At 43.7% G+C, this 20,213-nt stretch overlaps 1 protein-coding gene across 3 annotated transcripts in view; it reads right to left on the minus strand.

Annotated features, from left to right (window-relative positions):
* The window catches only part of LOC139368367 (mitogen-activated protein kinase 14A), a 37,645-nt gene extending 17,559 nt beyond the window's left edge, over positions 1-20,086 (minus strand). For 2 of the 3 annotated variants that reach the window (XM_071107148.1, XM_071107150.1), the window contains exons 1-8: positions 19,618-20,086; positions 14,519-14,648; positions 13,040-13,098; positions 7,626-7,737; positions 7,243-7,272; positions 4,341-4,388; positions 4,004-4,118; positions 3,675-3,746 (exon numbers count right to left, since the gene is read on the minus strand). In XM_071107148.1, coding sequence (XP_070963249.1) covers positions 3,675-3,746; positions 4,004-4,118; positions 4,341-4,388; positions 7,243-7,272; positions 7,626-7,737; positions 13,040-13,098; positions 14,519-14,648; positions 19,618-19,736 — 685 coding nt within the window. In that variant the 5' untranslated portion in view covers positions 19,737-20,086. The remainder of the gene's footprint in view (positions 1-3,674; positions 3,747-4,003; positions 4,119-4,340; positions 4,389-7,242; positions 7,273-7,625; positions 7,738-13,039; positions 13,099-14,518; positions 14,649-19,617) is intronic. The other variant, XM_071107151.1, reaches the window with a different exon arrangement.
* Between the last annotated feature and the right edge of the window lie 127 nt (positions 20,087-20,213).

The raw sequence follows: 20,213 nt of genomic DNA on the forward strand, positions 1-20,213 counted from the left end.
TATCAAAAACGAGGGCTGAGGGTCTCACGTTGCAAACTTCCCTTGCTTGGCAAATCATTTGGACCAACTACAAAGATGGCCACGGGGATTCCTCCAAGGGCATAAGGCGAGGGTAAGTGGAGGAGGGTGTGTATTTTGAGCTTGAAACGCAGTCCTGGTCTGACTTCCTGTGGCGCTCAGAGGCTTGCATATAGCGTTTGAGGGAACGGATTGGACACAGGAGATTTGCTCACTCCTCCTTCGCATTCTGGAAAGGAGGGGGCACTAGGCCGCCAGCTCAATGGCTTGGTTGATATGGGGTGATAAAACCTTAGGCAAAAAGTCTGGATTGGGCCATAAGGTCACACCTAGGTCGTTTGTCTTCCTTCGTAGATGGAGCAGTGGGAAGTTTGCTCTGAGGCCAACAGGTCCACATGTGCTGTTCCAAACCGCTGCCATATCATCTTCACTACTCGTGGGTGAAGTCGCCATTCCCCCAGGGCCAGTTTCTGTTGTGACAAGGAATCCGCCACCTCGTTCACCTTACCTGGGAGATGAATGGCTTGTATTGTCTGATCGTATTAGGACATGTTTGTGTTTGAGAACAGGCAGAAAGTGTTTCAGGGCGAGGTAAACTATTTGAAGTACTAGCACGTTGGTATGCTCTTTCAACCAGCGGGGGCACCACTCGCCCCGTACAGACCTGCGTTGCCACACTGCTCCCCAGCCTGTTAGTGAAGCCTCTTTTCTTCAGAACCAGGAAACAGGTTCAGTAAAAGCTATCTTGCTGTTCTGATGGTTTTACTCGTGATCGCACCCTTCTCCAGGAGAGATGTAAATCTCCTGGCTGAGGGTGCAGGCTCTCACCTTCACAGGCAGGATGGTGCAGTTAATGCAGAGGTCAGAGAGGGCCTCTTGCAGGTGGCCAATGCCTAGGCAGGCGGAGCACAGGTCATGACCATCTTCTACTTGAAGTTCAGAGCCACAAGAGCAGCACCCATGCATACCCAGCATCATGGTGATGTGGTAGTCTCACAGCGCAGAATGAACTAATTGAACAGTAACCAGAGACTATTACACCAGCTACCACAATACACAGTAAAGGTAGAGAGTAGGGATGCACGACATATCGGTGAACATATCGGAATCGGACGATATTAGCTAAAAATGCCAACATCGACCCGATGTCTAGTTTAACACCGATGTGCAAAAGAAAACTTCAGCGAGACAACTCAAAGGCGAAATCCATTAACGCCAAGATAATGGAATTCATTTCCCTTGACAATCAACCGTTCTCTGTCGTGGGTGATGTTGGCTTTCGCCGATGGGTCGAGCACTGGTACACACCACCAAGTGTGCTATTTTTCAGATGTTGCCCTTCCGGAGTTACACAGTAATAGCGTCACTGCTATTAGCTTCACAACTGACATTTGGACCAGCGATGTCAGCCCCATGAGTTGACAGCAGAGTGGGTCGACGAGGATTTTGTACTGAGGGAAGTCGTATTGCATGCTCAGGAATGTGCTGGTTGTCATACCGCTGCTGCCATTTCAAAGGAATTTGAGAACATGTTTGAAACATGAACACACTAGCTAGTTCCATTCAAACAACTGAATCGAAATAAGCTCATCAACTGTGCCTGCAGCAGATGTGATACCCTCTGTCATGGCATTGAAACACCTGCTCAACAAAACAGCCGAGACAGGATGTGAACAAGCGATTCGGGGGCACTCTCTCTTTACTGTGTCGCCGCCATGCTAGTTGCTACGTACAAGAACCGCTACTTCGACGCAGACAAGAAACATGGTTTATGTGAAATGTTACAGACACAGCCGGACAAGATGGAAACGGACACAGTGACAGTGCGCACAGAGGAAGAGAAGTCACGGACAGACGGAGCTGAAACTTCACTGCTTGACATGTATGATGAAATCCTGGTTGAGAATGAAATGACTGAACAAATGAAGAACGAAACAGCACAGCAAGTAAGTGAAAGAAATAGGTTTTGATTATGTTTTACTGATAATGGGGACATACGTAAATGCCAACAAAATAACTTTTTGGTCAGTGTGGTGTGTGTGTAACCTTTATTTAACTAGGCAAGTCAGTTAAGAACAAATTCTTATTTACAATGACAGCCTACACCGGCCTAACCTGGACGTGGCAGGGCCAACTGTGCGTTGCCCTATGGGACTCCAATCACGGCCAGATGTGATACAGTCTGGATTCGAACCAGGGACTGTAGTGCCTTAGACCGCTGCGTCCATTTGTGTGTTAACTATTTAACTGTACTAGAATTTTTAAAAGGCCGCAAAAAATGTAAACATCGGTTATCGGTCAAAAATGTCATATCGGTGCATCACTAGTAGAGAGCTGTACAGCAACCGCAAAATAATTTCTGGTGAGCAGAGCTACAACCACAGGGCTGAACCGTTATGAGACGCGATTATCTAGGGAAAGTGACCCATTAAATAGTCGAGGGACGAATAGTGCCCGGTGGCCTCGATAACGAGCATGGTAATTGAGGATATCTTGACACGGTTAGCACTGGAGTATAATGGCCAACACACAATAGCTGGTGGGCTAAGTCAGTACAAGACAAGGAAGCACGATATCCTCCGATAAAAGGGATAGGTGGGGGAGAGCTGTCACACAGCTTTAGAGGGCGCGTATTTCTGTTGGTAACAGACTGACAATACACACAAATCACACCGAGTTTAGCTTACCCTACCGGGACCTAAGAAGATCCAAAAAAACTGAACAGCAGCTCAGTCAACTTGCGCAATACCGCTAAGCTAACTTTGCGAGAAAAAAATTTATAGACAGTGTGTGGTCTGACCTACGATTTAATATGAACCTCTGGGGCCTGTCCTCCCATGGCGTCACATCACCAGCGTGACTGTGCTGTTATTATTACTCGACCTGCGTGGAGCGTGCGGGATATAATCCATACTGTCAACCGTACTGACGGTCTGAAAGGTATGAAGTAGAACCAAAGGAATATTTTTGCTGATAGCATATATGAAACATATTTATTAGGCTGTTCGAACGTTGATGTTTAAAAGACTCGTCATTTGCTCCAAGGTGGGTGCTTCGAGGCCAGACTTTTCTAGGGTTACTGTGTTAAAGAAGAGGAGGTGGCTGGCATCTAACAGACAATGGAAGGAGGCTTGGACGCCAGAGAAAACTGAAGAGTTTTAGAGACCAAGTTCGGAGAGGTAGAAATTAGTGTGGCCACAGAAACTGCCGAACTAGGAGACCCTCTACAATACATGCTGCAGGGAGAGCGGCAGAACAGAGCTGAAAGGAGAGGAAGCACCTGAGGCACCATAGAGGGATTAGTTGTGCAGAGCAAGTTAGGAACATAGAAGAGCTTTAGCTTAGAACACAGTTTAGGACACGCACTGTCAGCAATCTTCTGCTACTGTCTGGACCTGCAAAAAGCTGTTCGAAATGCATGTGTCAAACAATCACAGCGGCATGATTCTGTGTGTACTCTGGTCCTATCCGATGTGATTCAGCAAGGACATATTATTGTGTGGGAATCTTACCACCAACCACTAACACTGTGTCAGTGACAGAAACAGTGGTTGCATGGGTAGGCCAGGCATACTCACGAATGGAGTGGGCTTCGGCATAGGTACTCATATTAGACCCATAGTAGGGTAACTGAAGTAAGGGCAATGAAAGGATACGGTCAGTACCGGGAAACAGCGTTCTGCCAGTGAGGAGTTCAGCCATGATGCATCCCACAGACCAAATATCCACTGTAACATATAGGTGATCATTATGTTCATATCACAGATAAAGTAATAACAAATGTCTACTATAACATATAGGAGGAGAAAGATGTTCAGTATGTCCATTTACAGTGTTCTGCTATTATGACATCCACATGACAGGAACGTTGGCCCAGGACCACAAGTACATCAACAATTTGTAACCTAAATGTGTAACTGGTAAACGTGTCTGCAGTGAGCAGATGCAGGCTGTCTAAACCACTCAGAGGCTCTACCGACTGTACCTGTCATGTTGTAGTGCATCCAGTTCAGCATGATCTCTGGTGCCCGGTACCAGCGTGTGGCAACGTAACCCGTCATCTCGTCGTCCGTGTGCCGCGCCAGCCCAAAGTCCAGGATCTGAGGAGGACAGACAAAACGAAACCATGTGGTCCTGGCAAGATGGTTACCCTGAGGAAACTACACAGAAGGCACACACTGTTCTCTCCTTGCAGAAAACGTCACCCCCAATGTTACATCAGGGAGTGCTTGGTTACTCCCCTCAGGCATACTGAAAGTCTTGTCTGGACTATTTAGGATGAACCCAGTTTGAATGAGCGGACCTATAATAAACTCACTTACCTTCAGCTCACAGTCCTCATTCACAGCCAAGTTGCTGGGTTTCAGGTCCTAAAGAGTGATGAGAGATAAGACGTATTATTACAGGCCAGATCTGAAAGGGCTTTCTCAATTGAGTCTAGATTCGCTAAAACCAAACCCACATGATCTGTAGAAGTGCTTCTGCAGAGCGTCTACAGTGCTTCTTCAAGACTAATAAATCTCTAATTGATCTACTCTAATATTATTCTCAGATCAGTTCTTTCTAAAACAGCAGCCCTGAATCACCGACTCAGTCATGATCAAAATCAGAGGTCCTGTTTATGGTTTTAATTCCTCTGCTATTTAGAGTGTTTGCTTAAGGAGTGAGCCTGGGCCCGAATCCTCTACGTGAAAGCGAAGCAAGCAGCAAAGTCTTGAATTAAAACTGGTTTATAAACTGTACCTCCTGACAAGCATGATGGATTTTTTTTACTTGTCTGAAAGCTGAAGTCACTTGTCCAAAAATAAAATGGTCTCTAACACCATGGGCCAACAAGGTGACTGATAATTGTGTTGTACAATGCAAGGCCCTACTGAAACACCCGAGTCAGCTTATCAAGGTCATGTTGAGCAGCTGACTTTTTACAATGTAGTGTGTTAGAGCTGGGTTCAGATAAAAGCCTGCACACCCAGTAGCTCTCCTGGAGGATGTAAAATATTGCAACGTTACAAATACCAACAAAATGCTTTGTCTTTATAAAATAATTCCCTCGTTCAATGAATCCGGGATCAAATGGCTAAGGTAAGACACATCAAACAAAGCAAGGTACCTAACTAAGACATGTTTATCTTTAACCCTGTAAGGCTAAAAATATTCAAGTTTCAGAAGAGATCCATTGACAGCAGGGCTTGACATTCAGGTACATTTGCCAGTGGCACACCAGGCCAGTACCAAGTCAAAACTACTGCCCCGGTGCCTCCCGGGTGGCGCAGTGGTTAAGGGTTAAGGGCCCTGTACTGCAGCGCCAGCTGTGCCATCAGAGTCCCTGGGTTCTGTCGTAACCGGGAGGTCCGTGGGGCGACGCACAATTGGCCTAGCGTCGTCCGGGTTAGGGAGGGCTTGGTCGGTAGGGATGTCCTTGTCTCATCGCGCACCAGTGACTCCTGTGGCGGGCCGGGTGCAGTGCGCGCTAACCAAGGTTGCCAGGTGCACGGTGTAGCCTCCGACACATTGGTGCGGCTGGCTTCCGGGTTGGATGCGCGCAGTACGGCTGGTTGGGTTGTGTATCGGAGGACGCATGACTTTCAACCTTCGTCTCTCCCGAGCCCGTACGGGAGTTGTAGCGATGAGACAAGATAGTAGCTACTACAACAATTGGATACCACGAAATTGGGGAGAAAAAGGGGTAAAAAAAAGAAGAATAAATAATAAATAAATACATTTAAAAAACTACTGCCCCGGGCCAAGATCACAGGAAAGCAAGTTATGCACGCGGAATTTCAATCTCGGGTGATTTCATGTTTCATTTGCAGTAGGCAAGAACCTTATATTATAACCAACCATCAAGTCTTATATTTTCACTGATTTTTAGGAAAGCTAAAATAAAATCCTCCCCCTTGTTGATGACATACAGTCTAATTAACATACAAAACCGTTTCAAATGTAATATTCCCCTACAGAAATGAGCTCAAAAACATATTGATACATCGTCCATATTATCAGGCTGGTGTGCTATTTTAGCAATAAGCATTATCGTCTGACGCAGCCTAGTGGCTACATGGCTGAAGCGAGGGGATCCCAAATGAATCTAAAAAACATGGTTGCAGAATGTGGTTGCTCATCTGCATTGTTGGCTAATCATTAGCTAGATCAGACTTTAAAATATCATCTAGTCGCTTGTTGAATGTATAAAAGAAAAACTCCCACTGACACTCAAATTATACATTTTTACTGTGTTTTTATAAAGTCAGTTTACTTGTGTGAATTTTACAGTGAATATGGGCCTACCGTTTACGCAATCGAATGGACGAGTTTCACGCGTAACTATTTTTGTTTTAAATCGTCATACCAGACAGACTAAAACGCTGCCAATTATGCAGTTGAGAAATAAATTGTACAGCACTGGAAAGCTGGAATCCCGCTCTTTTCAATAATTGCCATCAAAACCGTGACTGTGGCCTTTTCCTTAGGAATGTTTGCGCGGTGACTGGGCTTATTATAACATGTTTTTTACACGCAGCAATCAAAGCTGTATGAGGAGTTGCACGCTCGATGCCCAATAGTTGATATTCCGCTTCAACTGGGCTGTGTGTGCGTGCGTGCGATAAATAAAATGCATAGCTCATTAACAGCTTAGGTAATAAAAAAATAAAAAACGTTTTAAAACAATTATATAGGACTACAGAACAGCATTATTACAATATATTTTGCGCCAGCCAAAGCGGCGCGTGTCAATACTCCGATGCGCTCTGCAGAGATTGAGAACAGTACATCGCATGCGGGGGAAACTAATAAAAATCTGATCGGATTAATTGTTTGATATTGTGATTGTATTTCTATTTACTTCAATCCTTATTCTACTTGTCCAACTATATATTATACTTGTCCAACTATATATTCTACTTGTCCAACTATATATTCTACTTGTCCAACTATATATTCTACTTGTCCAACTATATACCTTTTTACTTGCCCCGGACATGCGCTAATGTAAACCACGGCCCTTGCAACGGCAGGATAGTGGGTTCGATTCCCGGGACCACCTGTACGTAAAATGTATGCACGTATGACTAAGTTTCTTTGGATACAAGAGTCAACTAAATGGCATATATTTCATAATATTATATTAATTAACAAGACACAGCGTCAGTCACAGAGAAGGACTTTTTCATTGTGGGCTCAATCATAGCAGAGCGGACTGAATTAAAAAGGGAGGAGACTTACTCTGTGAATGATATCTGCTGAGTGGATATACTGAGGAGACAGAGAGAGGGAAAGAAGAGCAAAGGCATTAGATTACATCAATAATTAGGAGACACAAACCACAAGTTTAAACTGAGAGGTCTGTGGTTCCGAGGTACATCACAACAGGCGAAACTGGGTAAAATGACATTGGTATGACCAGCAACTGGTTTAAATGACATAACTATGACTTAAATTCTATACGTTTGTCTGCTGGGAATGTACACAACACTGGGATGTACACAATACTGTGAATGGCAGTTACTTTCAGTTATTTTGAGTTACTTGAAGCATGATTAAAAAAGTCGAAGTGTGCGGTTTCACCTTTAACCCCCAGAGGATCTGTATGTGTCTGTGCGTTTCACCTTTAATCCCCGGAGGATCTGGTATATGAGGAACTGCACGTGATCGTCTGTGAGTTTCTGACACTTGACTATGTTGTTGAGGTCTGCCCCCATCAGGTGGGTCACCAGGTACCTGCCAATCAGAACCAGACAGGAGCTCAAACAAAACTACTCCACTGTATACGACATGCATCTGTTTCTCACGGTTCCATATTTACATATTTCAGCCAGTTGTATGTTGTTCTTGATACCATCTCGTTTTGACACGTCACATCAATGCTAATATGGCCAAAAGTAGCTAGCTAGCGAACCGACAACTGTAGCAATGCTGAAAAGCAAAAGGAAAAATAACCACAAATTGGTGCGAAGTGGCATAAACAATCCAAGTCCAGTGGGTTTGAAAGTTTAAAAACCATTCATGTATGGGCTAAGACACTGAAATACACCAACGCGCATCGGCTTACGCCTTTCATCAGGTCTGACATTAAAGGCATTTTAACTTTGAAACCCACGAGTGCCTTATGGCCACCCATTTGTGGTTATAATTTTTCCGTTTCAATTACAATTCCCCTCTAAGAGCAACTTTAGTTGTTGTGGAATGCCTGAAGCGCTCCTGCTACTTCTCTTCAACTGTAACAATGTATTTGAGAGATGTGCTTATTGGGAACAACTTGTTTTCAATAAACATTTGCAGACGAAATACAGCTTACAAGTTAAGCCAACCCCATCAGTTTTTGTCTTGTGGTCTATACATCAAGGGATTTACCACCATGTCAATGTTCTCCCATATGTCTCCTTGGAGTCAGCTGATACTGGTTGAGTAGCTGTTCCATCTCCTCGTCCCCTTCCCCACACACACTCCTTTCCTCTGGAAGCCCCAGCTGGGCAAGCCATCCACAAATAATGTCATTAAACACACACGTCCATTAAGTCCACTTATTTTTGTAATTCAAATCTAATCCCATAGTCGTTTAAACAGCTCCAAATAGTGGTAAGCACTTCTGGAGGGAAAAAAATCTGAGCCAAAACATACGAGGAGCACGGAGGCTTCACTCTGGTCTTGCTAGTTTGCTGTTCCACTGATAGATGAATGCTGCACTGTTCCACACAGGAGGAACATCTTAAAATAACTCCCTGGTTAAACTGGACTTTTCCTTAGTGCCCTCCTCCTATATTAGCCAACTGTTGGCAAAGACTGATCGGAGACCAAGCTACTTCAACATGACTGAGATCAAAGGCACAAACAGGGAGAGGGAAGGGGGGAAGGGGGGGGAGACGACTCCAGCTGAAGGGTTCATGTTGAGGCCTGGAAAATTAGGTATATAAATAGTGAGCTTTCATCCCTGTTAATCCATGGAACTTTCCCACTGTATCTTCCCCCCTCCCCTGCTCTCCCTCCATCTATCTATCTATCTAGGGGTAAAAGAGGAGCTATGAACAGTCCTTTGAGTCACATTTTTGGAGCTGGGGTAGGGGAAATCACAGCTACAGTACCTGCATACTGGGTTTTTTATGAACAGCAGTTAGAAAACCCCTCCCTGTGCTCCTCTGTCCTGCAGGCATGTGTGCTGTGTACACAGCTATGCATGAGAAGAAAATAGCCAAGATCCTGATTAGGCGACTAACAGATTGTTTTTAGTCAAGCAATATCAAATATATGCAGTGAATTCAAAGTATTGAGACCCCTCAACTTTATTCACATTATGTTACATTACAGCCTTATTCTAAAATGGATTGATAAAAAGTTTATTAAAAAAGTAAGATCACATTTACATAAGTATTCCGACCCTCTACTCAGTACTTTGTTGAAGCACCTTTGGCAACCATTATAGCCTCGAGTCTTCTTGGGTATGACGCTACAAGCTTGGCACAACTGTATTTGTGGAGTTTCTCCCCTTCTTTACAGATCCTCTAGTTCTGTCAGTTTGGATGGGAGCGTCGCTGCACAGCTATTTTCAGGTCTCTCCAGAGACGTTCGATCGGGTTCAAGTCCGGGCTCTGGCTGGGCCACTCAAGGACATTGAGGTTTGTCCCTAATCCACTCCTGTGTTGTCTTGGCTGTGTGCTTAGGGTTGTTGTCCTATTGGAAGCTGAACCTCCGCCCCAGTCTGAGGTCCTGAGCAGGTTTTTATCAAGGCTCTCTCTGTACTTTGCTATATTCATCTTTCCCTCAATCCTGACTAGTCTCCCAGACACTGCTTCTGAAAACATCCCCACAGCATGTTGTTGCAACCACCACGCTTCACCGTATGGATGGGGCCACGTTTCCTCCAGATGTGACACTTTGCTTTCAGGCCAAAGAGTTCAATCTTGGTTTCATCAGACCAGAGAATATTGTTTCTCATGGCCTGAAAGACCTTTAGGTGCCTTTTGGCAAACCCCAAGCTGGCTGTCATGTGCCTTTAACTGAGGGGTAGCTTCCATCTGGCCTGACTGGTGGAGTCCTGCAGAGATGTTTGTCCTTCTGGAAGGTTCTCCCATCTCCACGGAGGAACTCTGGAGGTCTGTCAGAGTGACTATCGGGTTCTTGGTCACCACCCTGACCCTTCTCCCCGGATTCCTCAGTTTTGCCGGGCGGCCAGCTCTAGGAAGAGTCTTGGTAGTTCCAAACTTCTTCCATTTAAAAATGGAGGCCAGTATGTTCTTGGGGACCTTCAATGCTGCAAAAAAAATGTGGTACCCTTACCCAGATCTGTGCCTCGACACAATCATGTTTCGGACCTCTATGGACAATTCCTTCGACCTCATGGCTTGGTTTTTGCTCTGACGTGCACTGTCAACTGTGGGACCTTGTATAGACCGATGTGTGCCTTTCCAAATCATGTCCCCAAAAAATTATTTACCACAGGTGGACTCCAATCAATTTGTAGAAACTTTTCAAGAATGATCAATGGAAACAGGATGCACCTGAGCTCAATTGAGTCTCATAGCAAAGAGTCGGAATACTTATGCAAATAAGGTGTATATTTTTAAAGCACATTTGCAACAATTTCTAAAAACCTTATTTTTGCTTTGTCATTATGGGGTCTTGTGTGTAGACGGATGGGGAATTTTTCAAATAGTATGGGTAGCCATTTGATTAGATGTTGAGGGGTTTTATGGCTTGGGGGAGGTAGAAGCTGTTTAGAAGTCTCTTGAACCTAGACTTGGCGCTCCAGTACCACTTGCCGTGCGGTAGCAGAGAGGACGGTCTATGACTAGAGTGGCTGGAATATTGGACAACTTTTAGGGCCTTCCTCTAACACCGCCTGGTATAGAGGTCTTGGATGGCAGAAAGCTTGGCCCTGGTGATGTACTGGGCCGTACGCACCACCCTCTGTAGTGCCTTGCAGTCGGAGGCCGAGCAGTTGCCATACCAGGCAGTGATGCAACCCATCAAGATGCTCTCGATGGTGCAGCTGTAGAACTTTTTGAGGATCTGAGAACCCATGCCAAATCTTTTCAGTCTCCTGAGGGGGAATAGGTTTTGCCGTGCCCTCTTCATGACTGTCTTGGTGTGCTTGGACCATGTTAGATTGTTGGTGATGTGGACACCAAGGAACTTGAAGCTCTCAACCTGCTCCACTACAGAATGGGGGCATGCTCGGTCCTCCTTTTCCTGTCGTCCACAATCATTTGTCTTGATCACGGTGAGGGAGAGGTTGTTGTCTTTGCACCACACAGTCAGGTCTCTGACCTCCCCCCTACAGGCTGTCACACCGTCATTGGTGATCAGGCCTACCACTGTTGTCATCGCCAAACTTAATGATGGTGTTGGGAGTCATGCTTGACCGTGCAGTCACGAGTGAACAAGGAGTACAGGAGGGGACTGAGCATGCACCCGAGGGGCCCCCATGTTGAGGATCAGCATGGCAGATCCTTAACAGCAAACAAATAAAGTCTGTTTTTACATCCATTGTTAATGACAATAGTTCCTCAATGTATTTGAAAAATCTTTCCAGCTCTCTCCCTTTTGAAAACCCCTCAGCGTGAAAGGGAAAAATTTATTGCTCTGATCCACTGCAAACATCATAAAACACCTGATTACTTCTTATCCCTTGCACAAATAGCCTACAGCTGTCTCTGTCCTGAGCTCACTGGCATAGGAAACTAAGGGTCCAGAATATTTTATACAATGTTGCTAGTGTGAGCTTCCAGTTGGACCCAAGTTGACAATTGATACAATGTTCCAAGTTAGTTGCAGACAAGCCATGCACACCCAAAGTGGGTTATAGGATTTAAATATATATATATATATATATTTTTAAATCAGGATATTTTCTACCTGAAGGCTGCTTTGTTTTTATTTGTAGGCTTTACAGGCTATTTTTACATAGTTGTCAATGGCAGTTATTTAAGGTTTGTATCATTTTCATTTAGATTTGAATAGAATTTTGATTAACATCTTTGAATCTCAAAATCGTGGTCATCATCAATTAAATGAAACAGGTTAAGGATTTTTTCTCCATCTCTGGCTCCCTTGAGTCATTTGTGTCTTATTTCATCAAATAGTGCCCTTAAAGCATCAAAATGCATGTATAGTTGATTATATTAAAACACATTGTGTGATAGTAAAATTATATGCATACATGGAAACATGTTTTAACATTTTGACCAATCAATTAGTCTAAAGAACAGACCACTATCGGTCGACCAATAACTGTTTTTTTAATTCATTTTTTTTTAAGTCGGGACAGCCCTAATATTTATTATTATGTGTAAGAGGAACTTCTTCCACTGCAACCCTGCCATTGTTTAACATCTCTTGTTCTTTCTCTCTCCCCTCTCTGTGGAACCGGGTTGTTAATCTATCTGGGACAGTGGGGCGACTGAGAGCACACTTCAGTTGCCTCTTCTGATGGTGGAGCTGCCAGAGAGCTAGCCTGGCCCAGATCAATTTGTGTTCTTCCCAACTCCATTGCTCTCATTGTCGAGCCAAGCTTAGTAAATAGTAGGAAGTGTAGGAACGAGAGGCCTTTCCTGCACATTTTCCTTCAGCAGAGGCAACAACAGGTCTAGGCTTGTGTGTGACACTCACTCAGCCAGGCACCCACACACAGTACACACACATAGTACACAAACATGAGGCAGTCGGCCAGCACTGACTCACTGAACAATCTGTCCACTTCCTCTTCTCACTGACTTTCAACACCAACAAACAGTAAATGCCTGAAGCCAAGGCACCCAGTGAGTAACTATTTCCAAGGTTGGGAAGGGTAGTACTACTGAAAATAGTACCACAGGTACCCCTGGTGTTTCCTAGGCAGAGCAGGCTTTGTTTACCCTCTTTTGCTGGGAAAAGAAAGGCACTTTGTGTACTCATTGTGTTTCAAGTGAGGCACTGATCCTCTGTCAATAGGCATTGGCTGAGTGAATGAAGGTTATGAAGGGATAATAAAGGAACATACAGTAGATAAAAGAAATCGGTAGGCCTTAAGAGTTTCAATTCAACTCACACGTCATTGAACTCCTCCAGACTAGTAGCAGGTGTGAAGACATCTAGAAGGCCGATCACCTGAAACACAGAGGCCAACGCAACAAGTAAGGAGGATTGTATCAGCTCTCCCAAATTATTTCATGACTCCACAATGAATTGGTTTCAGCAGAGTAGAGCATTGGAATACTTGGAACTAGAGCAGTGGAATACTTCAGCCAACAAATTCCTACAGTTGAGATCTCAGTCAGCAGCACAGTTGCATACTATGATTAATATAGCCAACATACTTCTGCCGCTTTTAAGAGAGAGAGAGAGAGGACTGAGCTCCAGAGAGAGGAGCAAAGACAAAGAGAGGGAAGTGGAACTAGAGCAGAGGAATACTTTAACCAACATATTCCTAGACTTATCGCAGCAGCAACACAAAACAGTTCTGTAGCTTTTAACCTCTTGGTAGTATTTTAAGTATTTTCCCGTCCAGATGAAAAGCGCGCCCAAAGTAAACTGCCTGTTACTCCGGCCCAGAAACTAGGATATGCATATAATTGGTAGATTTGGATAGAAAACACTAAAGTTTCTAAAACTGTTAAAATTATGTCTGTGCGTATAACAGAACTGATATGGCAGGCGAAACCCTGAGGACAAACCATAACCCCCCGCAAAAAAAATTCAGCCTACCACTGTTTTCAATGGGTGTCACTTTTATTATAATGTAAAATTCTCCCAGATTGCAGTTCCTAGGGCTTCCACTAGATGTCAGTCTTTAGAAAGAGTTTCATGCTTGTTTTTGGAAAAATTAGCCAAAAATGTTAGTTTTTCTAGGTGGCTCCCATTTTGGCTCTAGTGTTTCTAAGCACGTGGAAGAGAGCGCGTTCTTTGGTATTTTTCTCCGGTAAAGACAATAACGATTCTCCGTCTTAAATGTTATAATTTATTTACGTATTAGGGTACCTAAGGTTTGATTATAAACGTTGTTTGACTTGTTTGGAAAAACGTATTAGTAATGTTTGGGATTAATTTTGTATGCATTTTGATGGAGGGAAACTGGGTAGATTATTGACTGAAGCGCACCAGCTAAACTGAGTTTTTATGGATATAAAGGACATTATCGACCAAAAGGACCATTTGTGATGTATCTGGGACCTTTTGGAGGGCCAACAAAAGAAGATCAAAGGTAAGGCATTTATTATATCGCCGTTTCTGACTTTCGTGGCGCACCTGCCTGATTGAAATATGTTTTTCATGCTTTTGAATGCGGGGCGCTATCCTCAGATAATCGCATGGTGTGCTTTCCCGTAAAGCCTTTTTGAAATCTGACACAGCGGCTGGATTAACAAGAAGTTAAGCTTTATTTTGATGTATTACACTTATAAATATTTTACTTTCATAAAATCACAATTCTGTAGTTTGAATTTCACGCTCTGCAATTTCACCGGATGTTGGCCAGGTGGGACGCTACCGTCCCACCGGCCCATAAGAAGTTAAGAGAGATGAAACTCACGTTCTCATGTTTCATGTGCTTGAGCAGACGTAGCTCTCTGTAGGTCCTCTTGGCGTGGATAATGGACTGGAATGGCCGGGAGAGCTTCTTCACTGCGATCTTCAGACCGGTCTTCTCATCATACGACGAGCTGGAGGAGACGTGATAGGGGTTTAAGTTACTGCAACAACTAGGCTACAACAATAGGATAAGATACTATTCATCACGCCCAAATGTTGCATCTGAAAATAAATACAATCCTTACTGATAATATGCTATATTTGAAATTACCGATCAGTAGCATGTGACAAAACATAACGCCTCTTCTCCTGTAGGCATTAGACCAGGGTTATTTAATTCCAGTCCTGGAGTGCCAAAACAGTTCTGTTTTTCATCATCTCATTCCAATCAGGGACTAATTCAGACCTGGGACATCAAGTGAGTGCAATTAACTACCAGGTAAAAACAAAAAACAGATTTCAGGCCTCCAGGAACAGAATTTAACAGCCCTGCTTTAGACATATAGGCTATAGCCTAAAACAATTTGTTGCAGCCAGGTTGTCATTTTCCAAGAAGACACAGGAAAAACACACTTAAAATGGCTCACTAAAAGGCTGAGTTTGCATGAAACCAGATAAAGTGATGTAAGAGGTGCTGACGTAAGAAGGAAAAACTGACATCAGCTAAACAGAAAATGTCATCCCTCAGACTAAGGCAGCATCCCAAATGGCAAAAAAAAGAAGAAATCAGCAGGGTCCATGGTTAGTAGTGCACTATGAAGGGTAACTGGTGACATTTGGGACACAATCTGGAACACAGCTGTCAGGCCATGGCGAGTCTGGCTGACAGGCTGGGGAAGAAGGAGCATCTCTGGGGATATCTCAATAGGTGTTTCCAAGTGTCCTGATGTACCTTCTCTTTGCCCCCTTCTTAATACGTTACCAGAAAGAGAAAACAGCCGTTCCGTTAAAATGGCTGACAGGCTGGGGGGACGAACGTCTCTCCCCGGGGGAGATCTCAGTAGTCTTTCCCTCGATTCCTTGTGGCGTAGATCTCTCCTCACTGCTTTCCAAAAAAGTCAAGAGGGAAGTGAGGAATACATTGGAGACAATCACCTTGGATCTTCTCCTCCAATGCTCTACTTTCTTCCTCTGACATCTTGAGGAGGCGAGGAGAGGGACGACCCAAAGACTTTAGAGATTCACCCTGGCTGAAAGACATACTGGGGGAGGGAAGCCTACCTCTCACTTCCTCTTCCTTTGAATTTCTGCTAACCAGTCATGAGTGGTCAGCTGCTATATTGGATATGTGCGTTCTTATGTGCTCTCTTGCCAACTCCATAGCTGCCATTGACAATTCCATAAGAAGTTGGCAAGAGGGCATTAACAGACTGGCACCCAAGCTAGTCAGCTGCTGTACACATTTAATAGTACAAAGCAGAGGTGCACAAACGCTTGTGGCCAAGGAGGTCAGGAGTCCCAGTGCCGCAACAAGCAAAACATTTAGATAAAGTTGTATGTATGCGAGCTATGGTGCCCACATAACAGGAGGAAATTGTTATGAATAAACAGAAGCAAAAATGTTATGCAATATAAAAATGTCCCTTGATCGGATATCCGGGGCACTTTTTTTTTTTTAACCCAACAGCACTAATCCGACCGTCAACAGTTAATCCTTTCTGCCTAGCAGCAGCACAGTGTTGCTGTTGTGCTCCGCAACCTGCTGTGGGGAGCACAACAGAAACAACAACCAGATGTTAACTTAGACAACAACAATCCAGCAGATGATACTAATGCCATAGCAGGTTCTGGGAGGTAATACTGGTTACTACTAGGCCCATTTTAAAAGTAAAGGAAATTTGAATAAATTATCCTTGATGGATTATGCTGCAGCAGCAGTAATACAGGAACCATTATTTGTGTAAAATAAGCAAACTAGGCCAACATTAGTTTAGTAATTTAGAAGATTAGACCTAATGCCATGGGCTCACCTGGCCCTACCAAGGTAAAATAAACCTCAACACAGACATGTCGTCATTTACATTTGAGTCATTTAGCAGACACTCGTATCTAGAGCGAGTTACAGTATGTGCAATCATCTTAAGATGGCTAGGTGGGACAACCACAGTCATAGTACGTAAATTGTTCTTCAAGTAAACAACATATGCCTACCAGTACTTCACAAGACTGGGTCCCAGTCTGTTTGTTCTCTCTTGCCAACGCCTTATGGAATTGTCACGCCAATGCTTTGTTTGACAACGGAGTAGGCATAAGCACAAACAGATCTGAGAACAGGCTTGCACTTCAGTAAAATGGAATTCAAATATTAAAACAGATGTCAAAACAGAGGTCAAAAGTCTAGAGACACACACACACACACACACATCACCATTGCCCTTTATTCTAAGCAATATTATGCTGCCATTTTTATTGACTTGGCCAAAGCTTTTGATATGGTAGACCATTCCATTCTTGTGGCCGGCTAAGGAGTATTGGTGTCTCTGAGGGGTCTTTGGCCTGGTTTGCTAACTACCTCTCTCAAAGAGTAATGTATAATGTCAGAAAATCTGCTGTCTCAGCCACTGTCCGTCACCAAGGGAGTACCCCAAGGCTCGGTCCTAGGCCCCACACTTCTCAATTTACATCAACAACATAGCTCAGGCAGTAGGAAGCACTCTCATCCATTTATATGCAGATGATACAGTCTTATACTCAGCTGGCCCCTCCCCAGATGTTGTGTTAAACAACAAAGCTTTCTTAGTGTCCAACAAGCTTTCTCTACCCTTAACCTTGTTTTGAACACCTCCAAAACAAAGGTCACGTGGTTTGGTAAGAAGAATGTCCCTCTCCCCACAGGTGTGATTATTACCTCTTACGGTTTAGAGCTTGAGGTAGTCACCTCGTACAAGTACTTGGGAGTATGGCTAGATGGTACACTGTCTTTCTCTCAGCACATATCAAAACTGCAGGCTAAAGTTAAATCTAGACTTGGTTTCCTCTATCGCAATCGCCCCTCTTTCACCCCAGCTGCCAAACTAACCCTGATTCAGATGACCATCCAACCCATGCTAGTTTATGGAGACAATGCTCCTTATAGGACACATCACTGCACTCTATACTCCACTGTAAACTGGTCATCTGTCACCCATCATAAGACCCACTGGTTGATGCTTATTTAGAAAAGCCTCTTAGGCCTCACACCCTCCTATCTGAGATATCTACTGCAGCCCTCATCCTTCACATACAACACCCGTTCTGCCAATCACATTCTGTTATAGGTCCCCAAAGCACACACATCCCTGGGTCGCTCCTCTTCAATTCGCTGCAGCTAGCGACTGGAATGAGCTGCAACAAACACTCAAACTGGACAGTTTTATCTCAGTCTCTTCATTCAAAGACCCAATCATGGACACGCTTACTGACAGTTGGGGCTGCTTTGTGCAATGTATTGTTGTCTCTACCATCTTGTCCTTTGTGCTGTTGTCTGTGCCCAATAATGTTTGTACCATGTTGTTATGTTTTGTTGCTACCATGCTGTGTCGTCATGTGCTGCTGCCTTGTTATGTTGTTGTCTTAGGTCTCTCTTTTTGTAGTGTTGTGTGTTTTGTCCTATATTTATATTGGCCTTTTGGTAGGCCATTTTTGTAAATAATAATTTGTTCATAGCTGACTTGCCTAGTTAAATAAAGATTAAATAGAACATTTTCTCATCTAAAAAGAAAAGTTTAGACAGACAGACACCATCTCCTTTCCTCAATATCTAAGGAGCAAGAGAACTACAGATTGTATGCCAGATATGTGAAAACAATGTTTAAATGACTTGGCGTTACAGGTTAGCTTATACAAAACGCTGCATAGATGTCTCAACTAGCCTGCTCTTGGTGATACCATCTCCATTCTCGATTTGGGGAAAAGGGAATCTTATAAAAATGTCAGTGTCCAGTTGCAGGTCCTTCTACAAAAACCAAAGAAAGATTTCAAATATTTTGTAGTTATGTTTCATATCGCTAGAGGTGGTGCCTCCCATTTTAGCTGCTGCAGATCTAGCATTTCCCACATCTTTGCAGAAACTAGTCGTTTCTATGCACACTGCCACGTGAATAAGTAGATGACAGATCTTTTTTGGTTGCATTGTATGATGTACTACACACACGCAAGAGGCATTTCTCACTAGATACAAAACATTGATTTAATATCTTACATAGCTTCCTCTGGTTTTTGTAGACCCACCTGCAATGGACATTTATAAGATGCCCTTTTGCCAAAATCAAGAATTTAGACAGCATTGCCAAGACCAGGTTATAGTTGAGACATCTATGCAGCGTTTTGTATAAGGTAACCTGCAACGCCCATTAACGGAAACGTAGTTGTCAGATATCTGGAGTACGATATGCACCTAGTCAAGACAGTAAATCAATTAACGATATATCCCGCTTAAAGTAGTTTGGTTTGACCTATTCTGGGCACATGAGTCACCATCTCACACAGAATAAGTGGCATCACTGTGTGGAGGTTTAACAATAGATGTAAATTAGCCACTTAAGCTACAACGAGATCCACTACAAAACTGAAAACTTTGTCTCTAAATGCATTTCCCAACCAATTGGATGAAGTAGAATAGAACACAACAGAAACTCTCGGTACACATCAGAAAGAAAACATTTGGGATGTTAATTAAGATGGCAACAATAACGGTTAGTTTCCAACTCTTTGTGGCTATCAATTTGTATCATATTTTCAATACTTGAATACCTTTCAAATGGATGTTGCTATTCAGATGACATTGTAACGTTAACCTATAAAAGTAGCTGGACACATTTAAATCGTGCACGTAACAGTTAGCTAGTAAACGTGGCTGGAGACATGTCATGCCGCAACATAAACGAATGGTGCGTCTGACTAATGTTATTCTATTGTGTGAACACACACTGGTTGGGGCAAGTTCGCATGCCCGCCCGCTCTCGCTGACACAGTTCGAGAATAGAAAGGGCCCATGGTCGCGCAGCGTTCTATTCTGAATGTAACTACCTAGCTGGCGTGCTAACTTTGGCGTCTATGCAGGCCTCGTAGAACTGAATAGCTAGCTCTGCGCAAACATTGGACAAAAACCGTGTAAATTACCAAACTGATCCGTAGGCCCCGGACCCGACTGGAGACAACGTCTGGTAGCGTTCTGGTACCTCCCAAATCGTCTTGTTCACCTCCTGCCGATAAAACGTGGGTCTTTCTTTCAGCGACATTCCTGCAGAACAACCCTCAAACTGCAAGTTGTGACTTCTGCTTTTTGTTGGTTAAAGGTGTCAACTAGACTCATGCAACTAACGTGAGTTCGCTAACTACTGTACTAGCTTGTTTAAGAAAACGCTCGGGAACTCTATCAACTTCAGTAGATGCTGGATGTAATGTTCGTTCGTAGCAAGGTGCACAATTATTTAAATTACGGTGAGAAAGCGTTTCTACTCCGATGTGCGTTCAGGCTCCCGGGATTTCACTGTGTTACATACCCAGCGCGCCCGTGCTCCTATGCTGCAACAACAAAATGTCGCGAAATGAGATCCAAATCCTTCTAGTCGCTCAAAGGACAAACCACAGAGTTTCTAACCCCAGAGGCTCAACATTACGAGACTTCCGGGAACGCTTATGAAACAAACCAAGCGGACTAGTTTGGGGTTTGAGAAGTGAAAAATGATTCCTTAGTTGTTACTTTTCTCAAAATC

This window comes from Oncorhynchus clarkii, chromosome 16 (genome assembly GCF_045791955.1).
Source record: "Oncorhynchus clarkii lewisi isolate Uvic-CL-2024 chromosome 16, UVic_Ocla_1.0, whole genome shotgun sequence".
In the NCBI taxonomy this organism is placed as follows: Eukaryota; Metazoa; Chordata; class Actinopteri; order Salmoniformes; family Salmonidae; genus Oncorhynchus; species Oncorhynchus clarkii.